Here is a 15,261-nt window from a genome sequence, read left to right as displayed (position 1 = left end):
TGAACTTAAAGTTTTGCTTCATGTCTCGATTTATCTCATTTCTGTTCAGATTGTTCTCTTTTTTATTCCCGTTTTTCCACTTTTTGTTCCGTTTTTCTCCTTTCTTGTACATTTTGTTTTGGTTTTTGGTTATTGGTTTGATTCACTTTTCTTCTGTCTTTCCTCGTTTTTGCATATATTCCTTTTTTTATATCCCGTTTTTCTGTATCATTGTTCCGTTCCGATGTTCTTTGTTTCTTGTCCCAATCCTGTTTTTCTCATGTTTTTTGTTATTTCCTTTCCCATTTTTTATCTTTTCTCTTCTCTTTTTCCATTTTTTCGTTTTTCTCAATCTTTCTTTATTTTATTTCCTTCTCGTTTTTTGTTTGTTCCGTTTTTCTTTTTTTGGTACTCTATTTTTCCAATTCTCCTGTTTATTTTGTTTTGGGCTCTCTTTTTTTCTTTTGCTTTCGGTTTGGTCTTTTTATTATCCGTTCGCGCCTTTTTCTTTAGTTCGTTTTTCTTATTTTTATATACTTCTTTTATATCCCATTTTTTCGTACCTTCTTTCTTCTTTCATATCTTGTTTGACCTCTTTTTCCCGTTTTCATACTTTCCTCTGTCAGATTTCTTTTTTGTTTCTCGTTATTCTTCTTTTCCCTTTTGGTTTTTCTTGTGTTTTGTATTTCTGTTACTTTTTTCTTTTTACTTGTACTATTTTTCGCTCTGTCTGAGTCATAAATATCATCTGTTTTTCGTCTTTCTTCTTCCGTTTTTCCCTGTTTTCAAGCCGCTTTCTCTGTTGCTGTCTTATTTTCAACTTTTCTTTTTTTGGAGCCGGTTTTCGTCTTTTTTCATTTTTAAATTGTTTTCGTCCGTCCGTTCGTCGTTAAATTTTTCGCCATGCGTCTGTTCTATTATTTCTCTTATTATGTACTGCTCCTCCTTTTCTGTCCCGTGTTTCTTTTTTCTCCATTCTCTTGCTCCCATATTTTCTTCTTTTCTTTTCCTACTTCTCTATCTCGATTTTTTGTCTTTGATACCTTTTTTGTCACATAATTCTCTTTTTATATTCCGTTTGACTTCTTTTATCTATTTTTCTCGTTTTCTCTCTATCAGTTTTCGTTTTCTTCATTCGTTCTTCTACTCTTCCCTTTTGATTTCTCTTGTTTTCTGTTTAGTATTCCCTTTCTTGTCTCGTTTTACCTCTCCTGTCCTGTGTTTCGCCTTTTTCCTGTGTCCGTACCGTTTTCTGGTCTTTCTTCAGCCATTTTTCCTCGTTTGAGGCCCGTTTGAGGAAACTTCCTCTTTTCCTGTCTCGTTTTTTGTCATTTTCTGTCCCGTTTTGACTTGATTTTTTTTTACCGGTCCGTTTTTCGTTTCGACTTTTGTTTTGCTGTTCCGATTTTCGTCTTCTTTGTTTTTCTATCCCGTTTTTCGTTTTCGTCTACTCCGTTCTTCCTCTTATTATGTCCTGTTTTTCCTCTTTATCTGTCTCGTTCTGTTGCTCTTTTCCGATCCCTTTTGTCTTCCGTTTTCTTTATTTTCTGTCCCGTTTTGGATCATTTGCTGTGCTCGTTTCTCTATTTCTTGTATTTTTTTCACTTTTTTTGTTTTGTCCCGTTTTCCCTCCCATTCTATCACGTTTTTTCTCTACTTTATGCCATTTTTTTGTTTTCTCTCTCGCGTTTTTTTCTCTTTCTGTCCCGTGTGTTAATTGCTTGTCCCATTTGGCCATATTTTGTCCCGTTTTCGCTCGTGCTCTTTTCCGCTCCTCCTGTTTATGTCTCATTTTTTCTTTTTTTGCTTCTTTTTCTTTTCCTTCTTTTGCAACTGACAGAACATTATTTTCCTACTTTTCTTTGGAGTTTTTCTCCATCACTTAACTTAGCGTTGGACTTGACAATAGAAATGAATTGGTTTTAAATTGCACTTGAAACTGGAACTAGTTTACTGCAACCAATTTGCATACCTCAAAAATGGTAGCCTGTCAAATTAACAATTCCGGTTTTCCGTCTTCGTCTGTTACGTTTAACTTGTTTTGATTTTCCATTTTCTCGTCTTTTCTGTCCCTTCATTCTGTTTTTGACTACTTTTTTCTCTTCGGTTTTCCTTTTTTATCTTCCGTATTTCCTCTTGTTCTCATCCGTTAACCTTTTAGTTTAGTCCGTTTTTTCTCTTTTCTTCCTTTTCAGACTCATTTTCCCGTTTTTTGTCCCCCTTATTTCTGATTTTAGGTCCCATTTGACGTCTTTTCTCCATTTTTGTCATTTTCTCTGTCGGTCTCTTTTCTCTATGTCATCCTTCTTCTTCTTATTTACTTTTAGTTTCTTTTGTTTTCTGTACCATATTTCCAATCTAATCTCGTTTGCCCTCTTTCTCTCTCTAGTTTTTCCTTATTTCTGTCCACTATTTTCTATTTTTCTGTTCGTTTTCTCTTCTTTTTTGTCCCATTTTTTCTTATTTTTTCTATTTTCTTGTCCCGTTTAGACTTTTATTTGTCCCGCTTTTCGCCTGTTTCACTTTTTAACTCGTTTTTTCGTTCGTTCGTTTGTCTTTATTTATTTTTCGTTCGTCTGTTCTGTTATTTCTGTTATTATGTACTTTTGTTTCTTTTCCGTTTTCTTTTTTCTCCCTATTTTATTTTCTTTTCTATCACGTTTTCCTTATTTTCCCTTCCCGTTTCTCCATTTTACTGCTCCCATATTTTCTTCTTTTCTTCTCTTCCTTTTGTATCCTGGTTTTCTGCTTTTTCTTACTATTTTGTTTGATCTGTTTTTACCATTTTTCAGTTTTCTTTTTCTTCATTCGTTAATCTACTTCTCTCTTTTGGTTTATTTTGTTTCGAGATAAGTATTCCATCGTTTCTCTTTCATTTTTGCTCTCTTCTGCCCACTTCTCGTCGAAGTTGAAAGTGGATGTGAATTTTTCTGTTACTTTTCTCTTCTTTTCTTGTCCCATTTTTCACCCTTTGGTTCAGTCATGAATATCATCTGTTCCGTTTTTCTCCGTTTTCAAGCCGGTTTCTCCTCTTTTCCAGTCTCTCAGTCAGCTTTTTGTCAATTTCTGTCCCGTTTCCACCTTCCTTTTTTCTCCCGTTTTTCTTTTTTTCTGTTCGCGTCCCTTTATTCTCTTGCTATTTTCACCTTTTTCTCATATTTTTTTTCATAATTTCATCCCATTTTTTCTCTTTTTTTGTCCTATATTTCTTACATACATACATATTTTTATACAGTAATGTTCCGATTTTGTCAGCCCCATGTTGAATTTTGGGTTGAAACTAACGAAATCGGGAATTTTCTTTTTTCAAAATTTAAGACTTAAGACCTCGTAATATCAAAAACTTCTCCTAAAAATAAATTTTAATCCTCAATTGGTCAACCAAAAGCTCAATGAACCGGGCACAGCACCCTGGTCCAGAACCTTTTTTGGTGCGCATTAGCTTTGAGTGGGAAAACTTGGTTTTAGGTTCATGGAAGCTTTGGAAGAGTTTCTTAAAATTAAAAGTTCCATCGTCCAGCGGAATTCAAATTTTGATTAATCCCCCTAAACGTGCAATAAACAATTTATTTTTCTTCAGTTTCAATATAGCACATTGATGTGTTCTGAAAAGTTTTACAGCATATTATTAAAAGAAATTTTGCTAAAGACAGTAACCTTCTATCTCTTCAGCGAAGATAGAAAAATCCTATTTAAAATCGTTAAAATCAGTTTTTCTATTTTAGCTGTTTTTGTAGTTATTGTATGACTTTTTCCTGTTTTACAAAGTTGTACAAATAGTAAAAATACGCAACATTGCTGAACATAGTCTACCTCTATCTTTGCTTGTTTAGGAACTATAGAACTTTTACTATAAAAAAAACCCCAAATTTTGACCCCGAATTACTCGCAAGAAGGCATCATTTTATTCAAAAACACTTTCCCTGAGAATCAGAATAGTTTCAAGCAGGCTGAAAAGTTTTATAAATCATGTTTAAAAGCACAAAAGTTAAACACAATTTATAGGCTGATAAAATCAGGGGTAGACAAAATCGAGAACTGACAAAATGGAAACATTACTGTATTCCGTTTGAATTTTTTTTCCATTTTGCTCGTTTCCTCCTTCCTCATTCATTTTAATACTTTTCCATTTTGGTTTGTCTCTTTCCCCTTTTGTTTTTCTGTTCTTCTGCCCATTTTAAGGCAATGGACTTGAAATCAGGTTATAAATTTTTTTTTTTACTTCAAACCGATTATAGTATAGATGCTCTCACTTTCATTTTTCCTCTTGTTCTTTCGTTTTCCTTGTATTCTGAGCCGTCTTTTCTTTTTCGTTAATCCGTTGGTCTTCGTTTCCTGTCCGGTTTTTATTAATTATCAATCCTGTTTTTTCGCAGGTTTATTCGTTATTTTATTTTATTTTCCGTTTTTCATCTTTTCTTTTTTTCATTTGGACTTTTCCTCTCTTTTTACTTCCTCTCTTTTTCATTTTCGTTTTCTTTCTGTCGCGTTTATTTTGTTTTGGACTCCCTTTCTTCCTCTCCGTTTTTGCTTTGTTATTTCCCGTTTCACGCCTTTTTCTCTTTAGTTTTACCGTGTTCTTTAGTCCATTTTTTTTCTGTTTTTCTATTATTCTATTCTTCTTTTTCCTGTTCCATTCCCTGTTCCATTTTTCCGTTTTTTGTTCCTTCTCTCTCTGGGATATAATCTGTTTCACCCCTATTTCCTGTTTTCCTTATCTGTGATCTGTTTCGTTATTTTTTATCCTCTGGTTTTTGTAAACTATTCTCTTTTTTAACTCGTCTTATTATCTTTTGTTTTTCCTTTTTTCTGTACCCTTTCTCTTCTTTTTGTGCGCATTTTTTTACCCTTTGCCTGGGTCATGAATATCATCTGTTCCGTTTTTCGTTTCTTTCTTTTTCCAGCAGAAACAAGCTTTTTTCCCGTCTCGTTTTTGACATTTTTTTAAATTCTATATTAGAGAGGTTTTCAGCCTGCGGCTGGTTCGCCTCTTGTTTTTGACATTATCTGTCCCGTTTCGACATTATTTCGGTTCCGATTTTCATCTTTTTTAATTTTTCAACTCTTTTTTCGTCTGTTCGTCGTTGATTTGTGTTTATTTTATATGACGTTAAGTTTTTCTTTTCCGTTTTATTTCTTCTGTCTGTCTTTCGTTTTCGTTTTGTCTCCCCATTTTATTGTCTCTTTTTCTATCCCATTTTTCTCCCTTTTTGTCCCATATTCCGTTTGACCTCTTTTTCCCGTTTCCTCTGTCGAGTTTCTTTTTTTATTTTTCACTATTCTTCTTTTCCATTTTGATTTCTGCTGTTTTCGGTAACGAGTTTCCTGTCTTGTCTCGTTTGCCCTCTTTTTATATCTAGTTTTACCTCTTTCTGTCCGCTGTTTCCTCTTCCTCTGTTTCTTTTTTCTTGTTTTACTGTCCCGTTTTATGCCTTTTTACTGGGTCCTGATTTTTTTGTCTTTCTTCATGCGATTTTCCTCGGTTTCAGGCCCATGTTTCCTCTTTTCCTGTCTCGTTTTATTGTCATTTTCTTTTCCAATTTTCATATTTTTCGCATTTCTATTCCGTATGTCCTGCTTTTCTTCCTTTTATGTCACATTTTGTTTTTCTTTTCCGATCTGTTATGTCTACCGTTTTCATTGTTTTATTTTTCTCGTTTATTAATTTTCCTATTTCCATATTTCCTCCTAATTTCGTCTTTTCCCTGTTTTCTATCCGGTCAATCAATTTTTCTTTGTTTTCTTTATGGTTTTTCCTTCTCCTCTTTTTTTTCTTTCGTTCCTTATCTTTTTTCTGTCGTCTCTTCGTTTTTTGCTCCGTTTTTCCTCACGTTTTCTACAATTTCATTTTTATTTCTCTTTCCATGTCCTATTTTGTCTCCCATTCCGTCATGTGTTTGAGTTTTTCTTTTTTATGCAAGTTTTTTCTAAGTAACGTTTTCGTTGTATAATAGCTTATCAAGCACATGCTCCACGGCAATTATCTGTACAATAGTTGAATAAGCTGTTCTTAAACAAAAATGTTTGTTGGGGTTTCCCCTAGTGTTCTTCTCCGTTTTTTCTTTTTTTCTTTTTTTTTGTTTTGAATTGGACTTGAAACTAGACTTCAAATTAGAGTTGAAATCGGACTTTAAAGTGTCGATAATTTATTTGCTTGAAATATGTATCTCAAAAGCAGAAATTGTACATTTCTGAATTTTTGATTTGTTTTGAGTAATTCTCACTGAAACGGGGCCACTACTGACGCGAGGTGTTCAAATATTGGAACTTTTGCGCTTAATTGGTTGAAAATGGTTAAAAAATAAGAATTACATTGTTGTTACCTCGAAACAGTGGATTCCTCGTTCGCCAAGGGGCCTAACAGGTCCGAAAAAAAGTTGAATTTTGGGCAAACCCAGATCTATATCATGTGATATTTCATAAATTTGTCATGAAACAACTAACAAATGACCAGGTTCTGTAAAGAAGAAGAATAGGGCTTTCAAATGGAGTAAAACATTGTTTAGCGGCCATCTTGGATGTGGTCGCCATATTGGATTTTATCAAAAAAAATCGCCGTTTTCACCATGAGCCCCCAACCGATTTTCATTCTAAGACCACTTTTAGAAAGCTGAGAAAAAATGCTACAAGAAACATTCATAAAACTAGGTGTCCAATAGCAGCTTTCCGATGATGGTCTTGAAATTAAAATTGCTTGGGGGGATCATGGCGAAAACGGCGATTTTTTGATAAAATCCAACATGGTGGCCAAATCCAAGATGGCCGCCAAAATTTTTCCACTTCGTTTGTATGCCCTATCGCTCCTCTTTACATAACCGTGTCGTTTGTAGTTTGTTTCATAGCAAATTTTGCAAATATCACGATAATTATATGAAAACTAGAAGACCCGGCAAACTTCGTACTGCCACAAATTGGGCTAAATATACGAATGTAAATTTCAGATGAACTCCTGCTGCGTTTTAGAAAAAGGGATATTTTCTAGCTATAAGTCAAGTTTTGCCGTTGTCTAAGGAGTTCTGCGTTTGGTTTATTAAACGCTGGGATTTCAGAGAATGTCTAAATTTAACAACTGTATTAAGTCATTAGTAAGAAATGCATATCGGTGTAAAAGTTGGTTTGCCAATCCCCGCAATATCAACAGTCGTGTTTGTGGTAGTTGCATTGAGTCTTGTTTTATAAACTCTGCTGGTTAAAAATAGTAATACTGGATGTTAATATATTTGTTGTAAAATTTGGTACGACGGTTAATATCGTCTGCTGCAACTTTGGAATTTCTCGATAATTTAAGGGCCAATTTTATATTCTGATATGTATTCAATATCAATAGTCATCAGATTTTTATTTTTTTTTGATTCATAAATCTATTGATAAGAATCACCCAAAGGAATTTCATCGCTAAATCTCTCGATAACTGTTATTCTCAATTCTCAAAACAAACTAAATTTTATTATTCCACAAAATCAATTGATCGCTGTATTGTTCCTTTGGTAATTCACGCACTAAAACAATTTAACATAAAAGCGTCATTTTATGAACCTTTTTACACTTCTAAAGAGTCTAATACGAAATGAAATCGACTGAAAGTTAAATACGATTGTTTTTTGTTTTGATTATAGTCACTTTAACCAGCTTGGGTCATTCGTAACTTCTGCGGGGTTGGGATTTGAACCCGGGTCCTCGGCGTGAAAGGCGTGAATGCTAACCACTACGCCGGGACTGATCCCTTAAATACGATGTATAATAGTTGCTTCGTTCACTAATTTTTTTTTAATTCTAAATCATATGCTCTTACTGTTGATTTATTAGCTTGATATTCAGTTAAACCGAATATGCCCATAATCCGTTAACATATGCAAAATGTATTCTTCATTTGACGATTGGGAAGTGGCAATTTAGTGAATTTAGTGCTTAAACCTTTTGTTAACCTGCATCTTCTGGCTACGCATCCGATGTAAAAAGGAATAAAAATGATTCGTGTTTGTTTCATAAATTTGATAAATGAATGAACGAATGAATGAAATTAACGAATTTTATTGCTGACACTTTAGGCTTGAATTTAGGTTGATTAATAAGTTGGACGTATTGATTGGTTATTTTCTGAAATTGTAAACCCCCAAAATGTTTAATAGCATTGTTAGATGTGGCGATTCCAATGAAGGTAACCACGTGTTTGTTTGAATACGACAACGGTGCTGCAAAAAATCGTACGATGATCATAGCAGCCAACGACATGGCGCATACAATGCGTTGCGGGTTTTATATGGAAAACTAACTTTTCGAGTTTTCCTATCTTCCGAGTAAATTTTTCAACTTTTCTCGCCGTAAAAACATAGCGGTGGTGGAAACGAACACAATAAAGAAAAGACGGCTCAAATCGGACGCTCCGTTCTCAAGTGATGCGCGGTCGAACTTTTTCACTTCCATTTCCTCGAGTTTCGTTGAGTTGAGTAAACGGTTTTGATTTTTCGCTGCATAATTTTGTCGCTTTTCAAAGTGATATAGTCAGTTAAATCGTTTTCTTTCCGCGCAACAAGTTAATCGTATTAGTCTCACGGACGATCGTAGTGAAGTTTAATCAAATTACTTGTTTTTACCTGCACACGGACGATTTGGATTTTGTGACTCTTCAGTTGTGTTTTGCTGCTAGCTATTGTTGACGATTATTTATCTTTCGTTAAGTTCAACTGCCACTCGCGCGCGCGCCAATTGTTGGAACAAAACAAAATGGATAAAGAACAGTGCGGAGAATGTAAACAAACCGTCAACGATCTAGAGCCAATCCGTTGCGGATTTTGTGAAACTAGCTTCCACATCAATCAACAATGCTGTGGTTTTAACAGCCGAGTGTGCAAAGATCTGCTCACACAAGGCAAAATGATGTTCTTTTGCCCAAAGTGTAGGGAAATGCTAAATGGCCGTTCCATTTCCTCGTACGTAGCAGATTTGCAATTGAACAATACAACACAACCGCCACCGCTCGCCGAACTACCTGCCCAGGTTCAAAAATTATTCGAGGTGGTCGATGGTTTGAGCAAAAAAATTGAAAATTTGCCCTACAAGCCGATAAATATTGATCCAGCAACTCCTGTGAACACAAATGCCACTCCTGTCTGGCCAAGCAAAAGCTTGAAACGTCGTCGAACTGAGCGGGTTCCAATACCAATTCAATCTGATCGTGGCGAAAGTAATGTCGACCTTAGTGATTTATCCGTTCCAACTGTCGCTGCTGCCGTAACACAAAAGCGCTTCTGGCTGTACTTGTCCGGGCTGAACCCACAAGTAAATGATACCGATGTACAAAAAATAGTCTCTCGCTGCCTAAATTCTGCTGAGCCTGCTGTTGCTATCCGGCTTGTTAAAAAAGGAACCGACACATCCAACCTCTCGTATGTATCCTACAAACTCGGGTTGGACCCGGAACTAAAAAATGCTGCTTTGGATCCTGCTTCGTGGCCGTCTGGTCTGCTGTTCCGCGAATTTATGGATTTACCAAAAAACTAATTCATACCGTCGAGCCTGCTATCAACAGTGATCACGAGCCAACTACTAATGTATCTATGCGACTTATTGTGGACGGTGGGGGCCTACGGGCTTCTGCCAGAGGCGAGTATTCTGTGAATTCTTCGGCGCAACCCGTACTGTGTGATCATGCATTTCAGCACACCGCAGGGAGCCCAAATTGTGTCTGGTACTACTATCAGAACGTCCGCGGATTACGTACCAAAATCGACGAGTTCTATCTAGCGACAATTGACTGCAATCTCGACGTGATCCTGCTGACGGAGACCGGACTGGACGATCGTATCAATTCGCAACAACTGTTTGGTGACTCATTCAACGTTTTCCGATGTGACCGAAGCTCTCTTAACAGTGACAAAAAATCGTTTGGTGGCGTATTGCTCGCCGTCTCGAAACAATATCCATGTGCTCTACTGCAAACCTCACACGGCATCCATCTCGAACAGGTATGCGTGAGTACCGTCATTCACGGTTTGAGAATTCTGCTTTGTGCTCTGTACGTTCCTCCAAATTTGAGTTCCGACGTGGCTGTTATCGATAGGCATATTGCTTTTATTGCGGAGCTGTGTGACAAAAAGTCAGCGGGTGATATCGTTCTAGTTTGCGGCGACTTCAACCAACCACGTATTATATGGGCAAACGGTAGACCATTGTACACATGTTCATTACAACTGCCCGCTGCTAGTGCTGCTCTGATAGACGGCATCGATTTTTTGAATTTGCTGCAAGTGAATAACCAATCTAATCATCTCGATCGAATGCTTGACTTAATTTTTTGTTCTGCTGAGCAAAACTGTGTGGTCGATCTGTGCGCTGCTCCTCTCGTTCCTGTTGATACGCATCACCCCCCGCTTGTCTTTTCAATGTTGGTTGAATGTAGAAGTAACATTGCTAACGTTTTGCCTGCAAATAGTGCGGGTGCTTTGAATTATCGCAAAATTGATTTTATTGCATTCACCGAGTTTGTACGTGGTATCGATTGGGATGCTCTATTTGAAGTTAATGATGTCGACGATCTCGCTAGTTTATTTAGTGAGACACTGCACCAGTGGTTAAGAGCAAACCTACCGCTTGTAAAGAAGCCTGCTTCTCCTCCGTGGACTACCCCTCGCCTACAGGCATTAAAACGAGTACGTAATGTCTGGCAGCGTAAGCACCGAAATTTGCGTACAGACGAGACAAAATGCAATTTCAAACGAACGGCTACTGACTATCGACGGCTAAATGCTAGTTTGTACAAAAATTATGTTATGCGGGTGCAGACTGACCTCCGGCGAAACCCCAAGCTATTTTGGAACTTCGTGAATTCTAAGCGCAAAAACTCTAATATTCCATCGAATGTTTGCCTCGATGGCATTGAAGCAACGTCTACATTGGATTCGTGTGAATTGTTTGCAAAGTTTTTTGCTTCGGTTTTCGCCAATAGCACTGCTACTGAATTAGACGCCGAGGCAGCTACCGAGTCGGTACCGCTTGATCTGATTGATTTGAGCACCTTTGAAATCACTCCCGAAATGATTATGCAGGCCACTAAAAAACTGAAAGCTTCTTTTTCTGCGGGTCCGGATGGGATTCCTGCCATTGTTTATACCCGCTGTGCGAACGTTCTGGCTGAACCTTTATGCCGTGTTTTTAACCGGTCGTTTGAGCAAAGAAAATTTCCGGCAATTTGGAAGCAGTCCTACATGTTTCCGGTTTTCAAAAGCGGCGATCGACATAATATAAGGAATTACCGTGGGATAACTAGTCTCTCAGCGTCATGCAAGCTATTTGAAATAATTGTAAGCTCTGTTATTCTCTCTCATACGAAAAGTTATATCTCGGTTGATCAACATGGATTTATGCCAGGACGATCCGTTTGCACTAACCTTATGGATTTTACGTCGACTTGTATCTCGCACATGGAACAGAAGGCCCAAGTCGATGTAGTGTACACCGATTTAAAGGCAGCTTTTGACCGTATTGACCATCGAATACTTTTACGAAAACTTTCTCGACTTGGTGCATCACAAAACTTTACTGAGTGGTTAAGTTCCTACTTATGCGGACGAACTCTACGTGTACAGCTCAATTCCTGTTTATCCACCCCATTTTCAAATAAATCGGGCGTACCAGAAGGCAGCAATATGGGCCCATTGCTTTTCTCGCTGTACTTCAATGACATCGCTTTGCTTCTGGGTGACGGTTGTAAGTTAGTGTACGCAGACGATCTGAAATTGTATCTTGTTGTACGGTCAATTGAAGATTGTCGTAATTTGCAAAAGCTGCTGGATATTTTCGTGAATTGGTGTTGCAAGAACTGGCTGATCGTTAGTATTTCAAAATGTCAGGTTATGACTTTCCATCGCATTGCTAACCCTGTTATTTTCGAATACAACATTGATGGTCAAGCACTTGAAAGGGTTGAACATGTCAATGATCTTGGCGTTATTCTCGATGCCAAACTTAATTTTAATCTAAATCGCTCGGCTATTATCTCCAAAGCAACTCGGCAGCTCGGCTTTATTTCGAAAATTGGACGAGATTTCAAGGAACCATACTGCTTGAAGGCTTTGTACTGTTCCCTGGTGAGACCTCTATTGGAAAACGCGTGTCCTATCTGGACTCCATATCAACTAACCTGGAATTTACGAATTGAACGAGTGCAGAAGAGGTTCATTCGTCTTGCATTACGTAATCTTTCCTGGCGAGATCCCGTGAACCTGCCTCCGTATCCTGATCGCTGTCGCCTTATTGGGCTTGACACATTAGAACGCCGTAGGAAAATTCAGCAAGCCATATTTATTGCCAAAATATTGAATGGAGAAATTGATTCAACGAACATTCTTTCAACGTTGAACTTCCGTGCTCCTCAGCGTTCTCTCCGCTCTGCTGGACTGCTACAACCTCTATCGCACCGTACAACTTTCGGATTCAATGAACCTATGTCAGCGTGTATTCGAACGTTTTCTTTAGTGGAGCACATGTATGAATTCGGAGAACCATCGCACAAATTCTTCCAAAAGATTTCTAATTCTAGTATTTTATAAGTGACCATGATTTTTTGTATTTAGTTTAAGTTAGTTACTCACTTGACAATTAATGTTTATTTATTATGTAGTATGTGATGTGAATTGTAATTATGTATTTTTGTGAAGATGATGGGGTTTTTATGCCTACGTGAGGATGGCCTCAGCTTGGCTTTTCCCCATCCAACCATTGCTCCATGTAGACCTATTAGGTCGGATGGATAGAAAATTAATAAATAAATAAATAAATAAATATATAAGATTGTGAACCTTGCTACAAATAACTGGTTGTTTTATTCAGTAAATGCCATTGCACACCGAATTTTATGAATGTTTCTTGTAGCATTTTTTCTCAGCTTTCCAATGGTTCTTAAAATGAAAATCGGTTGAAGGGCTCATGTTGAAAACGGCGATTTTTTTATAAAATCCAATATGGCGACCAAATTCAAGATGGCCGCCAAACAATGTTTTACTCCTTTTGAAAGCCCTGTTCTTCTTCTTTACAGAACCGGACCATTTGTTAGTTGCTTCATGGAAAATTTAAGAAATATCACATGATATGGATCTCAAGGTTTGCTCAAATTCAACTTTTTTTAAACTGTTTGGCCCCTTGGCGAACGAGGGGTCCAATATTTGAATACCTCGCGTCAGTAGTGGCCCCGTTTTACGAGAATTACTCTTTGTAAAAATATTTTAGATTTCGAGAAAAAATTTAAAATAGGTATACTTTTATATTTCTATACTACTATTTTTCATGTAATGCTTGCGTTATTGTAATTTAAGTTCAAGAATATTCTTCAACAAACAAAAAACGTGGGTATTTTAATGGATCTTCGAAAAAATTGTCAAATTTCGACGAATCTGCCTGATAAAACCATAGTCTGTTTTACAGCATCACTAACAACCACGTGAATAAGAAATTGAACTACCCGTCTCAAGCAAATGTTAAGAATTTTATAAAGAATAATTTATTACAGATACGTATTGCCAAAAATATCGCTTCGAAGAAGAAAATCCGTTTTGCTTTAATAAAAATATGACCATTTATGTTTTGGCGATAGAACGAAGTTCCAAAACTTAATGAACGTCTGGTAATCAGTGTATTAAGTAACCAATGATGGTCAATTTCTTAGCAGTAACAGTCGTTGAAAATTGAAATTTCGATAGAAAACATTTCTGAAAGTGTAGCCTTGAAGAACCTATTAAAATGAAATATCAGCTCAATCGAACAGTGGACTTAGTGGACCTGTAAGTAGAACAATTTTTTGCTGAACACTGGATGCCAAACGAATTAAAAAATGCGAAAAGCCAAATATATAATGATAAATTGTTGTCGATGTAAAAACAGATCTAAAAAATTTAAAATCAAAAATCTGATTTGAGAAAAAATTTATAAGCCATTTTTCAGATGAAATCCCGTAAACTGCATTTTCAAACACCAGTTCAGAAAGCAATTATACAAATTGCTGCGAAGACTTTAACTCGACTGAACTTTGCGTTATTTATTCGGCTCATATAGGATTATAGTCTCTAGTCTGTTCGGACTGAGCTGAAATTTTACACCAAAGATTTCTTCAAAGCAACCAAATTTGAGAGTTTAAATTATATCTTTTCATTTTGATGGTAAAAATAAATTAAAATTTCATTCATCAGTTTGGTTCTAAATTGTACTCTGCGCGAAAGAGTACCTTAAATAAAACTAAACAAAGAAAAACTCTAAATTTCACATAAAAACCAATGTAAATTGTCTTATTTCCACAACTTGGTAAAACATGAAAGCGACGAATCTGTTCGATCTGCAGATCGTCCATGTTACCACAGCAAATGGAGCAAAAAAAATACTAAAGAAAATGAGCCTTCAGTTAAACGAAAATCGCGAAATAATGACGTTGCGAAGGTGATTGTGTACAAGTTACTTGGTAAAGAGCACTAAGTAGTAAGTAGAGACAGTAGATTACTAATTCCGAAAAAAACGGTGAAAGAAAAGAAAAAACGAACGAAACGTGATTCCAAGCGGTTTCCGAAACGAAACGGGATGCGCTTACCTGTGCCGTTGATGCCCGACGGACGGATTCGGGCGTCATATTTACCGGAGCCGAGGATCTGATCGAGGATCTTCTTCTCCTTCTCGCGGAAGTTTACCTTGGCGTTGTTTGCTCTGGAACGATAATGCATTGGCAGTTGGCGATTGACCGTGGGCCAATAAAAGTGGGAGAAAATGGGAGTGATTCAATCGAATTTTCTTTCTGTCATCAGTAGATAATATAGTGGCTAGGTTAAAATGAATCTAAACTATTTCTCTCTGCCTGAATCGAACGAATGTACTCACAGTGACGCACTGCACAGACAGGCGAAGTAGAATATTGCCCAGAAGTAATGGCCTGGGGCCATTCTGAAGATGTTACGCTTGATTCTGTGAATAGAGAAAGAACAACAAAAGAGAGGAAAAGTTAAAACAGTTTTACGGTAAAGTTCGATAGCTCAAAGGATCAAAAGTGTGTCCCCCATCTAGGTGGAGAGCTAAGTAGAGCGCTGGAGAGCTTCTATAAAGAAACTACACAGCCGTCATCAAATGGATGCCGTTTCCGGTGGAAACGGGTTTCCTATTGAGCTGAATAGAAAAGGAGGGTGGTGGGACTTTGGAAAGTTTTCGATTCAATATTTTCGAGATGGTATCAGTTTAATGGAAAAGTTGTATTATCAGCGTTAGTGTTGGCTTTCTCTGAACTACACTTCTTCTTAATGAGCCTGGAAG

General features: G+C 37.0%; 1 protein-coding gene across 1 annotated transcript in view; it reads right to left on the bottom strand.

Annotated features, from left to right (window-relative positions):
• The window catches only part of LOC128743569 (glutamate-gated chloride channel), a 103,569-nt gene extending 88,672 nt beyond the window's left edge, over nt 1–14,897 (bottom strand). Inside the window, exons 1-2 of the mRNA XM_053840170.1 lie at nt 14,836–14,897; nt 14,552–14,664 (exon numbers count right to left, since the gene is read on the bottom strand). Of these exons, the coding sequence (XP_053696145.1) occupies nt 14,552–14,664; nt 14,836–14,897 (175 nt within the window). The remainder of the gene's footprint in view (nt 1–14,551; nt 14,665–14,835) is intronic.
• Between the last annotated feature and the right edge of the window lie 364 nt (nt 14,898–15,261).

Source organism: Sabethes cyaneus, chromosome 3 (genome assembly GCF_943734655.1).
Source record: "Sabethes cyaneus chromosome 3, idSabCyanKW18_F2, whole genome shotgun sequence".
NCBI classification, from domain to species: Eukaryota; Metazoa; Arthropoda; class Insecta; order Diptera; family Culicidae; genus Sabethes; species Sabethes cyaneus.
The sequence above is the reverse complement of the archived record's forward strand: the minus strand, read 5'-3'. Positions and strand labels throughout refer to the sequence as shown.